The following is an 18,399-nucleotide window of genomic DNA, read 5'->3' as shown; positions in this document are numbered from 1 at the left end:
AAGAACCAATTTTCGTCCTCATTCAGAATGCATGGCTTAAAGTGAATTAAAATGAATTAAACAAACTTTAACATTATTGGGGGGAGTGGAACTTAATGGGTAACAATGGAGTTTGAGATAGGTGACTTCCAATACTCTATGTGGTCCATACTGGCTGTATGATCTCAGAAGAAATCATGTCTCTTTATTTTCTTGTTTTAGAAAACACAAATAGCATAAAACCTAATAGTTTAGAAAAATCATTTAATTTCACTGGACTCAGCATTGTTGACTATCAATTGAAGGGATTGGTATAGATCTGTTGTTTTCAATTCTGGCTGCACTTCCCTAAGGTGTGTAAAAAATATCAGTGCTCAGCTATCTATCTACCTAGAGCTAATGTCTGGAGGATACGGTCTAGTCAGTGGTTCTCAAATAGTAGTATAAATCAGAATCACCAGGAGGGCTGGTTAAAACCCAGAATGCGAGGCCCCACTCCTGGAGTTTCGGATTCAGCAGGTTTTGGATGGGGCCCACATCACTTACAGAGATGCACTGTAAGTTCTCGGGTATTGCTGTGCCACTGGTCTCTGCACCACACTTTGAAAAGCACTGGACTAGGCATATGTGTAAATAAGTGTGTCCCTGTGCGTTTGTGTCTCTCTCCCCACTGGATTCTAATCTCAAAACTAGTTGTATAGAAAATATTAATAAGATTCTTTTTAATTCTGAATTTTAGTAAGAGTTGTTAAACATTAAGATGATATATAGAAAGGAGACCTATGGACAAATACAAATTTCTTGTTCAATTTTCATTACAAACTTTTTTCTATAAAGGATTTTACTAAAGCACTAAAGTACTTTTTAAAAATTAACATTTCTTTTTACAGTACATTTACTACATATGTAGTTCTTCACTTCAACTGTGAAGAATTTTTATTTGGTTTTCAGCATCTTATCATTTGATAAGATCAAGGGAGGGTTTGGATAGTAGCCAGCTGTTTTTGAATTGCTTGAAGAGAATCTTGTAAATTTGTGGTCCAAAGGTAATTCTGAGGGGGAGACAACCCAAAAACAATTTGATTATTCCACTTGTCTCTGAATATCTTTCATAAATATAAACAAATCAAAATTTGATATTTACTGAGAATAAAATGTTTTAGAAGTTCATAATTTTAATATTTCTTTATGTAGCTATTATTATAAAGTTAAAATGATCTCATCAAAATGCTTATAAACCAAATCACCATTGTAACATATATTTATTAATATATACTTCTATAACAGCTATAAAAATGCCTTCTATGCATTTAATGTGAATAAGATGACACATCTAACAGGATATCCACAATATATCAACATTACATTAATACAAATACATTTTGAGAGGTTAAGAGGGAAGTATCAGGTTGTTTTTCACTTCCTATTTCATTCAAAACAAATTAATTTTATTCTTCCTCCCATGTAACAGAAGAGGTTTATCACTGTTAAGAAATCTGAGTATGGGAGAGCAAAACTGAGATAAGAAGACTTAATCCCCCAACTTTCCTCAATAAGAGGAAAAGAATTGTGTTTTTGTCATAGGAAAGTCATTGTTGGGTGCTTATTATCTGGAAGAAAAAAGGAAGAGAGCTTTACAAAGAAGCAAATTCTTCCTTACCAAAATATTCTATGAAACTGCATACGAAATACATTATGATTTTAGTCATATTACCCAGAGTTAGGTAAAAATTCAATGAAGTGAACCAAACGAGTAAATATTCTTACACAGTAAGTTCAGTGTAAAATATAGAAAGAAAAAGACCAACTCTTGGGACCTTAAAAAAAAAAAAAAAAAAAGATCAGCAGGATACCATTTATACAACTACCTTCAACATTGTCTTGGGTCATGACCATCACAGTATTTTTCTTACCTGGAGGTAGATGTTACAGTAGTATCCAACTATACTGAAGATGTTACTAAAACAGTATCAAGTTCCGTGGGAGCTATAACTTCTTTATGAAAATGTGATCACAGCAATGAATGCTAATTTAGAGACTAACACTTTGTTTTTTTGAGGAAGTAACCTGAATATCAAAATCAACAGCTGAGTATGACATAAATCCTTCTCATCCCACCCCACTACCCCTGGCCTGGCCCCCCACCAACAAAATGGGCATTTGTTTAGCTGTATTTGATGCCAACAAGTCCTAGTTCAATATTTTCTTGGATGAAAAGCTGGCCAGAAGACAAAAGGCCTGCCAAGTTCTCTTAGAGGGTACTGTGAAGAAAGCCTGTGGGACATGAAAATGAAATGTGCACTAAGGATGCCACTGTCAAAGGAGATGTAGTTATTTTCTAATTTTTTTGAGAAATATTTAAGTTTCTGGAATAATGGAGAGTCACATTTCTTTGACTTTCTTACCATTTCACAAGTTTTATCTAGGTATTTTAGAATAATTCAGGAACTGCTGTTATCATACTCACTAAAAATCTGAAATCATTTTGCAAGAAAATAAAAATGAACGATAAAGAATGAAGAAGATAGTTTAATTCTGGGCTGGCCCCCTCACTTAAAGTAACAAAGTCCATTTCTTAAGAAGGAAAATTGTTTGTAAAAGGAAGAATTATATTTAGGTAATCTTTAATTTTATGTGTGTAAGCATGAAACTAAATGAAAAAAAAAATCATTGTTTTGAAACCAGTAAGAGCAAGGTATTATTTCATAATAATTTGTTTTTTGTTTGTTTGTTTGAGACAGAGTCTCACTTTATCACCCTGGGTAGACAATACTGACGTATGTATTGGATTTGTATACTGGCAGGGAGAAGGAATGATTAGAAAGTCATAACCATCATCATCAGTCATCCTACCAAAATTTAGATAATTATGTCACATCTGTCCTCTGAGGGAGAAAATGCACCCTGGTATTACCACTCCCAATATAAAGAAGAATCTGAAGTTCAATAGCCTTAAGTAGACTTCTACTTCTAAGCTGGAGCTGAAACAACTAGAAAAGCTGGATAAAATACAAACATCAGAGTAAAGTGGCTGGAGAGCTGAAAAGGCAGCCAAGTCCTTGGACACATGACCCTGAAGGAGTAATCTGCAGAAAAGGAGCTACTGCCACAGTTTCTCCCCTTAGGAACTGGAATTCTGGGGGGGCCACTCCATTCCCAGCGGCAGAAAATCCAGCAGGGCTTCAGGCACCTGTAGGGCTGCAGCGACAAATGTTGAGGGGCAGGAATCCAGTGCAAAGAAAAGGACAAAGCACTGAACTTCATGGGTTTTCTCCTCAAGCTTTTTGCCAAATTCCAAAGGGAACTTGGAAACTAAGAATCCAAGCAGAAAGCATACACCTCTGTTAAGGCAGAGTGGATTTTTTTTTATCAGTTCTTGGCATTGTGATAGTAGGGAGAGATTTTAAGCTCTGACCTGAGAGAGAAAAGGGGCCCTGTTGATAGCTTGGACTTTCAGTTATATAGTGGAACTTCCATAGTTGTCTATGTCCCTACACTGACCAGCTCCTTAAGTTGACCTAATTTCCATAGACCAGACAAGCACCACATGTACAGTATCAGTACAGCAGGCCTAGTTTCTTATGTTGACCCCCTCTGTATTTTGACCAGTTCGTTACCGTTCCTTGGGTGGTCAACTTACAGAGGTTCTACTGTATTTCTGAGAACTGAGAATTTATCATTAGGAAGTAATTCTCTCTCATGTTAAGGAATGTTTTCCTTAATGTCTACTATGTTTCATATTAACAGCCACTCTTTTTTGGGTTACCAAATACCAAAATGTAAGGCTGAATATGGTGGTTCACGCCTGTTAATCCCAGCACTCTGGAAGGGTGAGGTGGGTGGATACCCTGAGCTCAAGAGTTCAAGACCAGCCTGAGCAACAGCGAGACTCCATCTTTAAAAATAGCTGGGCATAGTGGTGGGTAGTAGTCCCAGCTACTTGGGAGGCTGAGGCAAGAAGATCACTTGAACCCAGGAATTTGAGGTTGCTGTGTGGTATGACGCCATGGCCCTCTACCGAGGGTGACAAAGTGAGACTCTGTCTCCAAACAAACAAAAAACAAATACCAAAATGTAGTATTACTCTTTCCATCTTTTAAGATTTAAACTTTCTGAGTCCTTATGTTTCAGATATGTCTCTTATAAAGTGCCTATAGTTGGGTAGTGTTTATTCAGGCTTTTAGTTAAGAGTATTTATCACCTATATTTAATGTAATAACTTTAGGTTTAAATCTACCAACTTATTAAATGTTTTCCATTTGTCCTGCTGATGTTTAGTATTCTTTTTTCTCTCTTTTTTTGTCCTCTTTTGGATTCTTAAACTATTTCCCATATTAGTTTGGTGTATATATATATTATTTCAATTCTTTTGATAGTTATCTTAGAGATTACAACACACATTTCTGACTTACTAATACCTAACATATTAGGTAGATAACTTATTCTTTACTGTATAATTCAATGATGTTAGAATACTGGAACTACAGCTGCCTCCCTCTGGCATCATGTATTTTAATTCCCTATTTAGGTAAATCCCGTAAGACTTAATTTTTTATTGTTTCAAACAGTAAGTATTCATTTTAATTTATTCATATATTTATCTTTATGTGTTGTACATTCCTTTATAGTTTTTGTGTCTCTACCAAATTTCTCCTTCCTTACTTTTCTATGTTTAATCACAGGAAACATGGTTATTTCTGTTAGTGTGGTTTCCTATCTTTATGTGCCTGGGCATTTTTTTCATTATGCGCTCAACCTTATATGAGTTTTTCAGAAATACATGAGGTTTTCAGAAATAATTTGAGTCCTAGAATGATATTATCTTCCTCGAAAGAGAATGTGCAATTGTTTCTACCAGGTGTGTAGCTGTATTAGTAATCTGGAATCTCCTCAATCTATTTAGAGATTCAACTGACTTCATAGTACCTGTGAAAATGAGAACTACTTTCCAATTCATTCTTACCCTGAGATAAAGCCCTTCAGGGTCTCGGCACGACTGAGGGAGTTCACCAGGCCCCTCTTCCCTTAGGTCCTCTCCTCTAGCCTAATTCCTATTCTTGTAGGTTCAGGAAGTTATTGACAGGCCCACTCTCTTTGATGCCCTCTCTGGAAGCTGCAAATATCCACAGGAAAAAGTAGCCCTAAGAGCCAGTGTTGCCTTCCTGGGCTTCCTTCGCATAGTGCTCTGGTTGGTAGTTCTTCCTTATCTTTGTCCCGTGCCTCCAAACAGACTTAAAAAAAAAAAATTGTCCAGGGCAGCGCCTGTGGCTCAGTGAGTAGCCCCATATACTGAGGGTGGTGGGTTTGAACCCGGGCCTGGCCAAACTGCAACAACAACACAACAACAACAACAAACTGTCTACCTTTTGTAGCTGGCTCCATCACAAGGTTGTCATATCTAGATGTCCCCCCCACCCAAATGAATCATGGTGTGGGAAGAGTTCTTATGGGAAAAGTTCTAAGAGACCTAGCTCGTTACTATCTAGCAAGAGGTAAAGCTTTAAGATAATATGGTATGGGTATTTTCCTCTTACCTGCAATTGCTTCAATACTTGGAATCGCAATAGTACTGTAAGTACTGACTCTCTTAAAAGACCATGTGAAAACCAAGGAATCTTCTGTGTTTTCCAGTCCCGAAACTGAATCAGTAAAAAATGAGCCCCATTTTTTAGATGAGATATTTAGAGGTTTTACCTTTGGTCCCTGAAACAAGAAAATAAAATAACGAGAACTGTGATTAACTAATGTTCAATCTCAGACTTTTTTTCATCCATTGCGTAAATCAAAACAGAAAAACTCTGTAGTAATCTACAAACAGGCTTTGGGTATACATTACCTTTCTGGAATTAAGAACAGAGTAATCTGGGAGAAAGTCCAAGCATTACTGTTGGCCCTGAATATTAAAAACAACATTGACTAGACACAGCATACCTAGCTGTGACATCATATATTAGCAGTGACAGGAAAAAGACAAGGCAGAAATGCAGTACACAGACTATGTTAAAGTTAAATCATGCAGTTAAAGAAAAACTCCTTGTTTTTTAACTTTGACTCTTTTTGAAGCTTGCTGCTGTACTGTGTTTTCTCATGGCTAAGACTGCAATGAAAGTCTGTGAGGATCATTAGGAGGGGTGACACCCTTGCCTCTCCCTGTGGAGTGCTTTTTGTGTTGTCCTCCCAGGATCCCTCAGTTCAGTACACTATTGACTGAGTAGGTGTTATTTTGCATCAAGTCACACTGACATATTTTAAACTGGTGCTGCCTTTTTAAATGGTCAATTGGTTATTATCTAAAAACTACCCTAAACAGAGCAATCTAAAAGATAATTCTGTCCTACAATTAATAGAAAATGAGGAAATGAAACTAACATCTTACAGCCACCTAATCTTTGATAAACCAAACAAGAACATACACTGGGGGAAAGATTCCCTATTCAATCAATAAATGGTATGGGAGAACTGGATATCTACATGTAAAAGACTGAAACTCAACCCACACTTTTTTTCACTCACAAAAATTGATTCAAGATGGATAAAAGATCTAAATTTAAGGCATGAAATGATAAAAATCATCAAAGAAAGCATAGGAAAAACACTGGAAGATATCAGCCTGTGGAAAGACTTTACGAAGAAGACTTCCATGGCAATTGCAACAACAAAAATAAACAAATGATACTTAATTAAACTGAAAAGCTTCTATACAGCTAAGGAGACAACACCCAAAGCAAATAGACAACCTATGCAATGGGAAAGGATATTTGCATATTTTGAATCAGACCAAAGGTTGATAACTAGGATCTATAGAGAACTCAAATTATCAACATGAAAAAAGCCAACAATCCCTCATATCAATGGGCAAGAGAGATGAATAGAACCTTCTCTATAGAAGACAGATGAATGGCTAACAAGCATATGAGAAAATGCTCATTGTCCCTAATTATTAGAGAAATGCAAATCAAAACCACCCTGAGATATCATCTAACCCCAGTGAGAATGGCCCACATCACAAAATCTCAAAACTGCAGATGCTGGCGTGGATGTGCAGAGAAGGGAACATTTTTACCCGCTGGTGGGACTTTGGGTATGGAGAACTCTCAAAGAACTCAAACTAGAACTGCCATTTGATCACGCAATCCTATCACTGGGCATCTAGCCAGAAGAAAAAAAATCCTTTTACCGTAAGGACACGTGCACAAGATTGTTTATCGCAGCTCAATTTATAATTGCCAAAATGTGGAAACAGTCTAAATGCCCACCAACCCAGGAATGGATTAACAAACTGTGGTCCATGTATACAATGGAATACTATCCAGCCATTAAAAAGATGGGGACTTTACATCTTTTGTATTAGCCTGGATGGAAGTGGAACGCATTATTCTTAGTAAAGCATCATAAGAATCGAGAAGCAAGAATCCCATGTACTCAATTCTGATATGAGGACAATTAATAACCTAGTACACGGTGAGCGGAGGATGGGAGAAGGGGAGAGCAGAGAGAGGAAAGGAAGGAGGGGGATGGGGGAAGGAAGAGAAGAGAGAGGGAAGGAGGGAGGGGGATGGGGAGTCATGGTATATATGACACACCTTTTGGGGGTGGGACACAATTATAAGAGGGACTTTACCTTTGTACCCTCAATTAATTCCCAACAATGAAAAAAAAAACTGTTAATAAAACAACTCTAATTTTATGGTTATTATGTCTAAAGGACAGATAAAAAACAACTTGGTCTAATTTATTTGAAATCTTAATTTTTAGAAAAGAACGAGGACAGAATTTTTTTTGTGTACCTTATTTTAATATAGGGACATGAATTTCAGAATGAATACAGCTTGTGTGTTTATAAATGTGATCACTCCTCAAATACAAACACTACCATTGCGATTGCTATTGGAATTATTATATGTTGCTTTCAGTGTCCACGTAACATAAAACCAATACATTTGATACAAGCTTTCAAATCATGATTTTAAAAAAATCTTCATTTTTACTACCCACTGGGAGTACTGAGAGAGAAATATGTACACTTCTAGGTCTAATCCTTTTCCCTGATAAACTCTTCATTTAGAGCATTTCCAAAGCATAATGGTTATACTCCAGGTATAATTATAAATAGCACAGCCTTTGCTTCTGATTGAAAAGCCAAATAGATGTTCACTAAAACAAAAATTTGAAAATTATTTTCTTTATGGTACACAGTAGTCAAATGTAATGGACTGACACTTTAGTGAACAATATTTATCCTGGTCTGTTTTTGTAAGTTTAACTCAAAAGTGTATCTCATGCCTCTAGTCCCAGCTACTTAAGAGGCTGAGGCAAGAGGATGGCTTGAGCCCAGGAGTTTGAGGTTGCGGTGAGCTATGAGGCCATGGTATTCAACCCAGGGAAATAGAGTGAGACTCTGTCTCAAAAAAAAAAAGGAAAAGATATAGTATATGTATATACACATACACACACATACATATACATATGCATATATGTATATCAGACTATTTTATTAGTAAATCAATTTAAAAGTCCAGACTAAGTTTATGGCTTTAACGTGATAAATCACCACTGTTTAATTTCCACTTTATGAAAGACTACTGGGGATAGATATAAGCTTTTCTCTTCAGTTAACTATCTGATACCTTTTGTCTAATTCTCTTTTGAATTCTCAATTTCTTACATGCTAGATATCAATCCATTGTCAGTTTCATTAGGCTGAGGCATATTAAAGTACAGATGTTTACCTATTTCAGAAATACAAGAATAGCAATTTCATAAGGTTCAATCTAAATGGACATTGCAAGACTCTTTCCCCTGTCTTTTGCCCACTGATTAACAGTACCTCAGGTATCTTTAACAGAAATATTTAATATGAATGCAGCCAAAGTCATCAGATTTTCTATTTACTATTGTTTTTTGAGTTCTAACTTAAGAAATCCTTTCCCACTCTGAGATTCCAAAAATACTTTTATAAATTTTCTTCAGGGCGGCGCCTGAGGCTCAGTCGGTAAGGCGCCGGCCCCATATACCGAGGGTGGCGGGTTCAAACCCGGCCCCGGCCAAACTGCAACCAAAAAATAGCCGGGCGTTGTGGCGGGCGCCTGTAGTCCCAGCTACTCGGGAGGCTGAGGCAAGAGAATGGCTTAGGCCCAGGAGCTGGAGGTCACTGTGAGCTGGGTGAGGCCACGGCACTCTACCGAGGGCCATAAAGTGAGACTCTGTCTCTACAAAAAAAAAAATAAATAAATAAATTTTCTTCAATAAATTTTACAGTTACAGGTACCTGTTTTACTTTCAGATCTATAATCAATTCAGAATTTACTTTTAATTATAGGACAAGAATGGGCTCATCTTATTTTTCTCCATACACTAAGATCATTTACTCACTGCCATTTACTGAGTTGTCTATTCTTTCCCGACAGGCTGTATCAGATACTGTATTTACATGGTGACTTAGAATATGATACAGGGACCTGTGTCTGTCTTTTTCTGTTGTTTGTTTATTGACCTTTTTATACATTTTTTAACGAGTACTACATTAAAAAAAATTACTCTGGCTTTCTAATGTGGTTAGTATCTGAGAGGGTGGAATTTCCCCCTTTCATTATTGTATTTTATAAAACTGTCTTAGCTATTTTGGGGCCTTGATCTTCCATCTAACTACAGAATCAGTCTGTGAAGGTCCAATCAAAATCCTGTATTGCATTTTGCATTACACTGCATTGTCTTTTTTTTTTTTTTTTTTGTAGAGACAGAGTCTCACTGTACTGCCCTCGGGTAGGGTGCCGTGGTGTCACACGGCTCACAGCAACCTCTAACTCTTGGGCTTACGCGATTCTCTTGCCTCAGCCTCCCAAGCAGCTGGGACTACAGGCGCCCACCACAACACCCAGCTATTTTTTGTTGCAGTTTGGCCGGGGCTGGGTTTGAACCCGCCACCCTCGGCATATGGGGCTGGCGCCCTACTCACTGAGCCATAGGCGCCGCCCTACTGCATTGTCTTTATAAATAAATTTGAGAAAAATAGGCATCTATGTAGTTTTGTATCATGCATTCATAACCATGGGTTGTCTCTCCATTTATGCGTTTATATTTAGAATATTTAATAGGCTTGGTGCCCGTAGCACAGTGGTTACGAGGCTGGCCACATGCAGAGGCTGGTGGTTGGAACCTGGCTCAGGCCAGCTAAACAACAAGGACAACTACAACAAAAAATAGCTAGGTGTTGTGGCAGGCATCTGTAGTTTCAGCCACTTGGGAGCCTGAGGCAAGAGAATCGCTTAAACCCAAGAGTTTGAGGTTGCTGTGAGCTGTGACACTATAGCACTCTACCGAGGGTGACATAGTAAGACTCTGTCTCAAAAAAAAAAAAAAAAAATTTAATAGAGGCTTGAAATTTACTCCATCAAGGTCTTCTGTATTTGTTAGGTAAATTCCCAGACAATGATTGGCTTTTGTTGCTTTTACAAATGATTTGTTTCTTATTACATTTTGTAAGTGATTACAATTAGTACAGAGAACAGGTCTTGATTTCTGAAAGCCAATTTGGATCCAGGATTCTGACTGAACTCTCTTCTCTGTTTTTTGATTCACTAAGGCTTTCTATGCTAATAATCATGTGACCTGAAATCATAACATAAGTGTCTTACCTTTTAATCTTATCCGACATTTCTTTTTCTGTTTTTGTGGTGTTAGCCAGATCTCTGTTACACAATGTAAGTAATAACAGGAATCTTTGTTTAGCTTAGAACCTTAAAGGGCATGTGTCTCCATTAAATATGGCCTTTCCCTTCTTCAAGTTTCTCCATTACACATTCTATTATGCTGGGGGATTTTGGTAGATAGCCTTTCTCTAAAGGATGGTCTCTTTTTCTTGTCTGCTAAGAATTCTTTTAATCATTAAAATGAACTAATTTTCCATTGAATTTCATGTTATTCTAAAAAGTCTGCGCATCCTTTTTGTTTTTAGTTAAAATGAAGGAACACATGACAACATTAATGAAGGAAGCAGAAAAGAGTTATTTTTCTTTTCATACAGGAGTCTAGTTATGTACAAATAATTACAGGTATAATAGAGGGGATGATCAATTGTATCATGTTAGAAAACGTTTTGTTTATAAGCCTTTAAAGTTCCATGAGAGATAGTCCCTGTGCTTATAGTAAGCTTCTTGTCATAAAGAGGTGAAAGTGATCCTCAATCTCCAAATGACTTTATCTAGAATGGAAATTACTGTAAAGATTGGGGACATTGAATTCAAACCTGAGTGAAACAAAACATTAATCTCCATAAAATGCAGTAAATATAAGTGTTTGGTTCACACCATCAATCTCATAATGATATGATTAACTTCGTTTTTAAATTATATTTTTAAAGTTTACTTAGGCTGATTAAAGAAAGATGGAGACTTTACCTCTTTCATGTTTACATGGATGGAGCTGGAACATATTCTTCTTAGTAAAGTATCTCTAGAATGGAAGAGAAAGTACCCAATGTACTCAGCCCTACTATGAGACTAATTTAGGGTTTTCACATGAAAGCTATAACCCAGTTACAACCTAAGAATAGGGGGAAGGGGGAAAGGGAGGGGAGGAGGAGGTGGGTAGAGTGAAGGGGATTGGTGGGATTACACCAGCGGTGCATCTTACAAGGGTATATGTGAAATTTGGTAAACGGTCTGTGAAGCTAGTGAATGATGCCCCATGATCATATCAATGTACACAGCTATGATTTAATAAAAAAAAGAAAAAAAGAAAAGAAAATAAAGTTTACTTAGGCTGAATAAGTAACTGGAAATACAGAATTGAATCCTTTCGCATTCGGACTTTCTACTCACCAAAAAACTGTCCTTTATATATGTTCTGTGCTTGATGTCTGATTGGAAAACTAAACTACACTTTTATTATCACACAACAAACAGAAGACTCCTCAGAGGTGTCCCCTTCCTGAGGAAGCAGGAAAGGATCTGAATGAGGTACACTACTTACTGCCTCATTTCTATTTTTATTTATTTTTTTAGATAGAATCTCATTATGTCACCCTCGGTAGAGTGCCATGGAGTCACAGCTCACAGCAACCTCAAACTATTTGGCTTAAGCGATTCTCTTGCCTCAGCCTCCCAAGTAGCTGGGACTACAGGCGCCCGCCACAATGCCTAGCTATTTTTTTGTTGCAGTTGTCATTGTTGTTTAGCTGGCCTGGGCTGGGTTTGAACCTGCCAGCCTTGGTGCACGTGGCTGGCGCTGTAACCACTGTGCTATGGGTGCAGAGCCATGATTTTTTTTTTTTGAAACAGAGCTTGCTCTGTCACCTGGGTTGTAGCGCTGTGGCCTTAGCTCAGCTCACAGTGACCTCAAACTCCTGGGCTTAAGCCAGCGTCCTGTCTCAGCCTCCCAAATGTTTCTGATGTGCTGCTCTGGCCTTTGGGATGGGAATGTGCTAGGCAGAAGAATAGTCTGTCCAAAGCAGTCTGACTGACTTTGTAAGTTGTGGTTCTAGGTTTATGTCAAAAGATAATTTAAGGCCCAGTGTGCTGGCTCATGCCTGTTATCCTAGTATTCTGGGAGGTCATGGAAGGTGGATTCCTTGAGCAAGAGTTAGACCCTATCTCTATTAAAAAGAGAAAAACTAGCCGGAAGTACTGGTACATACTTGTACTCCCAGCTGCTCAGGAGGCTGAGGCAAGAGGATTGCTCAAGCCCAGGAGTTTGAGGTTGTTAGGAGCTATGATACAATAGCACTCTACCCAGGGCAACTGAGTAAGTTTCTGTTTCAAATTAAAAAAAAAAAAAAAAAGGGAAGAATGCCCCAGAGGAATGGAAGCCATACTAGAGAATATCATAAAAGAAAATTTCCCAAATATCACAAGATTCTGACACACTGCTTTCAGAGGGATATTGGACCCCAGGTCACCTCCACTCTAACCGAGCTTTTCCAAAACACATTGTGATGAACCTGTCCAAAGCCAAGACAAAAGAAAAGATTCTGCAAGCTTCCAAAAGTAAGCGCCAGGTGACCTACAGGGGCAAATCCATCATAGTGACTGCAGACTTCTCTAATGAAACTTTCCAAGCAAGAAGACAATGGTCATCTACCTTTAATCTACTTAAACAGAACAATTTACAGCCCAGAATTCTGTACTCTGCTAAGCTAAGCTTTAAAATTGACGGAGAAATCAAATCATTTATGGATATACAAACATTGAGGAAATTTGCCACAACAAGACCAGCTCTACAGGAAATACTTCAACCTGTTCTACACACTGACGACCACAATAGATCAGCAACAAAGTAAGAACTCTGAAATTAAAGGACAGAACCTAACCTCCACACTGATGCAAAAGATTAAACTAAGCAATGGACTCTCACAAAATAAGATGAATAGAATACTACCGCACTTATCAATTATCTCAATAAATGTTAATGGCTTGAATTCCCCACTGAAGAGACATAGATTGGCTGACTGAATTAAAAAACACAAGCCATCCATTTGCTGTCTGCAAGAAACACACCTGGCTTCAAAAGACAAATTAAAACTCCGAGTCAAGAGTTGGAAGACAATTTTTCAGGCAAATGGAATTCAGAAGAAAAGAGGAGTTGCAATCTTATTTTCAGACACATGTGGATTTAAAGCAACTAAAGTCAAAAAAGACAAAGATGGTCACTTTATATTGGTCAAGGGAAAAATACAACAAGAAGACGTTTCAATTCTAAATATTTATGCACCCAATTTAAATGCTCCCAGATTCTTGAAACAGACCTTACTCAGTCTGAGCAATATGATATCTGATAATACCATCATAACAGGGGACTTTAACACTCCTCTTACAGAGCTGGACAGATCCTCTAAACAGAAATTAAACAAAGATATAAGAGATTTAAATGAGACCCTAGAACAACTGTGCTTGATAGACACATATAGAACACTCTATCCCAAAGATAAAGAATATACATTCTTCTCATCACCCCATGGAACATTCTCCAAAATTGATCATATCCTGGGACACAAAACAATTATCAACAGAATAAAAAGAATTGAAATTTTACCTTGTATGTTCTCAGACCATAAGGCACTAAAGGTGGAATTTAACTCTAACAAAAACGTTCGACCCCACACAAAGGCATGGAAATTAAACAATCTTCTGTTGAATAACAGATGGGTGCAGGAAGAAATAAAACAGGAAATCATTAACTTCCTTGAGCATAACAACAATGAAGACACAAGCTACCAAAACCTGTGGGATACTGCAAAAGCAGTTTTGAGAGGAAAATTTATCACTTTAGATGCCTACATTCGAAAAACAGAAAGAGAACACATCAACAAACTCACAAGCCATCTTATGGACTGGGAAAAAGAAGAACAATGTAAGCCTAAACTCAGTAGAAGAAAAGAAATATCCAAAATCAAATCAGAGATCAATGAAATTGAAAACAAAAGAATCATTCAGAAAATTAATGAAACAAGGAGTTGGTTTTTTGAAAAAATAAATAAAATAGATAAACCATTGGCCAGACTAACGAGAATTAGAAAAGTAAAATCTCTAGTAACCTCAATCAGAAATGATAAAGGGGAAATAACAACTGATCCCACAGAGATACAAGAGATCATCTCTGAATACTACCAGAAACTCTATGCCTAGAAATTTGACAATGTGAAGGAAATGGATCAATATTTGGAATCACACCCTCTCCCTAGACTTAGCCAGAAAGAAATAGAGCTCCTGAACAGACCAATTTCAAGCACTGAGATCAAAGAAACAATAAAAAATCTTCCAACCAAAAAATGTTCTGGTCCAGATGGCTTCACACCAGAATTCTATCAAACCTTTAAAGAAGAGCTTATTCCTGTACTGCAGAAATTATTCCAAAAAATCAAGGAAGAAGGACTCTTCCCCAACACATTCTATGAAGCAAACATCACCCTAATACTAAAACCAGGAAAACACCCAACCAAAAAGGAGAATTTCAGACCAATCTCATTCATTAATATAGATGCAAAAATTCTCAACAAATCCTAGCCAATAGATTACAGCTTATCATCAAAAAAGTCATTCATCATGATCAAGTAGGTTTCATCCCAGGGATGCAAGAATGGTTTAACATACCAAGTCCATAAACGTTATCTACCGTTATTAATAGAGGCAAAAATAAAGATTATATGATCCTCTCAATAGATGCAGAAAAAGCATTTGATAAAATCCAGCATCCTTTTCTAATTAGAACACTGAAGAGTATAGGCATAGGTGGCACATTTTAAAACTGATTGAAGTTATCTATGACAAACCCACAGCTAATATTTTACTGAATGGAGTAAAACTGAAAGCTTTTCCTCTTAGAACTGGAACGAGACAAGGTTGTCCTCTGTCACCTTTACTATTCAACATAGTGCTGGAAGTTCTAGCCGATACAATTAGGCAAGACGAGGAAATAAAGGGAATCCAAATGGGAGCAGAGGAGGTCAAACTCTCCCTCTTTGCTGACGACATGATCCTATACTTAGAGAACCCCAAAGACTCAACCACAAGACTCCTAGAAGTCATCAAAAAATACAGTAATGTTTCAGGATATAAAAATCAATGTCCACAAGTCAGTAGCCTTTGTATACGCCAATAACAGTGAAGATGAGAAGCTAATTAAAGACACAACTCCCTTCAACATAGTTTCAAAGAAAATGAAATACCTAGGAATATACCTAACAAAGGAGGTGAAGGACCTCTATAAAGAAAATTATGAAATCCTTAGAAAGGAAATAGCAGAGGATATTAACAAATGGAAGAATACACCATGCTCATGGCTGGGAAGAATCAACATTTTTAAAATGTCTATACTTCCCAAAGCAATCTACCTACCTATTCAATGCCATTCCTATTAAAATACCAACATCGTACTTTCAAGATTTGGAAAAAATAATTCTGCGTTTTATATGGAACCAGAAAAAAACCCGTATAGCTAAGGCAGTTCTTAGTAACAAAAATAAAGCTGGGGGCATCAGCATACCAGATTTTAGTCTGTACTACAAAGCCATAGTGCTCAAGACAGCATGGTACTGGCACAAAAATAGAGACATAGACACTTGGAATTGAATAGAAAACCAGGAAATGAAACTAACATCTTACAACCACCTAATCTAACCACCTAATCTTCGATAAACCAAATAAGAACATACCTTGGGGGAAAGAATCCCTATTCAATAAATGGTGTTGGGTGAACTGGATATCTACATGTAAAAGACTGAAAGTGGACCCACACTTTTCCCCACTCACAACAATTGATTCAAGATGGATAAAGGACTTAAATTTAAGGCTTGAAACAATAAAAATCCTCAAAGAAAGCATAGGAAAAACACTGGAAGATATTGGCCTGGGGAAAGACTTCATGAAGAAGACTGCTATGGCAACTGCAACAACAACAAAAATAAACAAATGGGACTTCATTAAACTGAAAAGCTTCTGTACAGCTAAGGAGACAATAACCAAAGCAAAGAGACAACCTACACAATGGGAAAGGATATTTGCATATTTTCAATCAGACAAAAGCTTGATAACTAGGATCTATAGAGAACTCAAATTAATCCACATGAAAAAAGCCAACAATCCCATATATCAATGGGCAAGAGACATGAATAGAACCTTCTCTAAAGAAGACAGACGAATGGCTAACATATGAAAAAATGTTCATCATCTCTATATATTAGAGAACTGCAAATCAAAACCACCCTGAGATACCATCTAACCCCAGTGAGAATGGCCCACATCACAAAATCTCAAAACTACCTATGTTGGCGTGGATGTGGAGAGAAGGGAACACTTTTACACTGCTGGTGGGACTGCAAACTAGTACAACCTTTCTGGAAGGAAGTATGGAGAAACCTCAAAGCACACAAGCTAGACCTCCCATTTGATCCAGCAATCCCATTACTGGGCATCTACCCAGAAGGAAAAAAATCCTTTTATCATAAGGACACTTGTACTAGATTGTTTATTGCAGCTCAATTTACAATCGCCAAAATGTGGAAACAGCCTAAATGTCCACCAACCCAGGAATGGATTAACAAGCTGTGGTATATGTATACCATGGAATACTATTCAGCTATTAAAAAGAATGGAGACTTTACATCCTTCGTATTAACCTGGATGGAAGTGGAAGACACAGTAAAGCATCACAAGAATGGAGAAGCATGAATCCTATGTACTCAATTTTGATATGAGGACAATTAATGACAATTATGGTAATGGGGGGGAAGGAAAAGCAGAGAGAGGGAAGGAGGGGGGGCGGGGCCTTGGTGCATGCCACACCTTCTGGGGGCAAGACATGATTGCAAGAGGGACTTTACCTAACAAATGCAAAAAAAAAAAGGAAAATGTGAAAAAACCACATAACTGTTTCATTTGCCTTAAATATATAGAGAAAAATATGTGATAGAAGATTTTCCACAAAGAAGATAAAACAACTAAGTTGGCCTAGATCATCTGCTAAGGTTGGGCCCATTAATATAAATACTGCCTCAGAAATGAACTATGGAAACAGGATGGCATTCTGTCCGACCAGAATAATTTAGGAGTCAAGCAGCATAAGGATACTTTAGATTTCAAACATAAGTGTTTTTCTTTTGAGGTAAGAGATAAAGGGAACCCTTACCTCATATTTTCCTTTCTTCTCTAGAGGCTCTGACTCCTCAGGCCTCCGACTCCTCACAACTTCATCCCCTCTGAGTTCTTCCAGTATGAGGACTGTCTCCCAGTGACTATAGTGATGGGCTGGGAAAATATCTGAATGCATGCTGTCACCAAAATAAACAACCTGTAAGACACACAGCAAATCCTCAAACACTCTGTTTGAGGCAGAGAATTGTGAAAAAGAAAAGTGTTCATTCCATGGAAGGCAGAAGAAAATTCCTCAACAGGCATCAGACAGAGTACCACAATGAAAAATGCACAAATACTTTAAACTTCCCTGAATAACTTCAAAGGTGACCATTGACTTGTTTCATTTGAGTCACTGGGTGCCAGATATGTGTTTCAAAGTTGCATAGCACATTTGCAGGTAGAAGAAAGCAGATGATGAAATATACGATTTTATTCAATTTTCCTAAGGAAGAAGTGAACTTACATATTTACATATATGTTTACAATGACACCTGCCCCTGGACTTGAAGAACTGGTCAGATATTGGAGACAACTTGTTATTGTAAGCTGCAGATTGTAGAGAGTGCACGTCATGACCACTTTTCAAGAGAGTTTCTGGGCCGAACTTCCCCAGATTTGCTGAGACAGAATTTCTGAGGGTAGGTAGGGCTGGACATGTGAAATCTGGTAATCTGAGGCAAAACTCCACTAATCTGGTCCACATCCCTCAATTTGCAGATGAGAAAATAAAGGTGAAGGGATATGAGAACTAGAACCTCCGAGTCAGGATGCCACTAAGTTCCCTCTGAAGTCC

At 37.5% G+C, this 18,399-nt stretch overlaps 1 protein-coding gene across 2 annotated transcripts in view; it reads right to left on the bottom strand.

The window, feature by feature from the left end:
• Positions 1-704: 704 nt before the first annotated feature.
• The window catches only part of NT5DC1 (5'-nucleotidase domain containing 1), a 141,512-nt gene continuing 123,817 nt past the window's right edge, over positions 705-18,399 (bottom strand). The window contains exons 10-12 of one of the 2 annotated variants that reach the window (XM_053591766.1): positions 17,599-17,760; positions 5,514-5,682; positions 705-1,031 (exon numbers count right to left, since the gene is read on the bottom strand). In XM_053591766.1, coding sequence (XP_053447741.1) covers positions 916-1,031; positions 5,514-5,682; positions 17,599-17,760 — 447 coding nt within the window. In that variant the 3' untranslated portion in view covers positions 705-915. The other variant, XM_053591767.1, reaches the window with a different exon arrangement.

This window comes from Nycticebus coucang, chromosome 5 (assembly GCF_027406575.1).
Source record: "Nycticebus coucang isolate mNycCou1 chromosome 5, mNycCou1.pri, whole genome shotgun sequence".
In the NCBI taxonomy this organism is placed as follows: Eukaryota; Metazoa; Chordata; class Mammalia; order Primates; family Lorisidae; genus Nycticebus; species Nycticebus coucang.
Note: the sequence above shows the minus strand (reverse complement) of the source record. Positions and strands in the feature narration are given on the sequence as shown.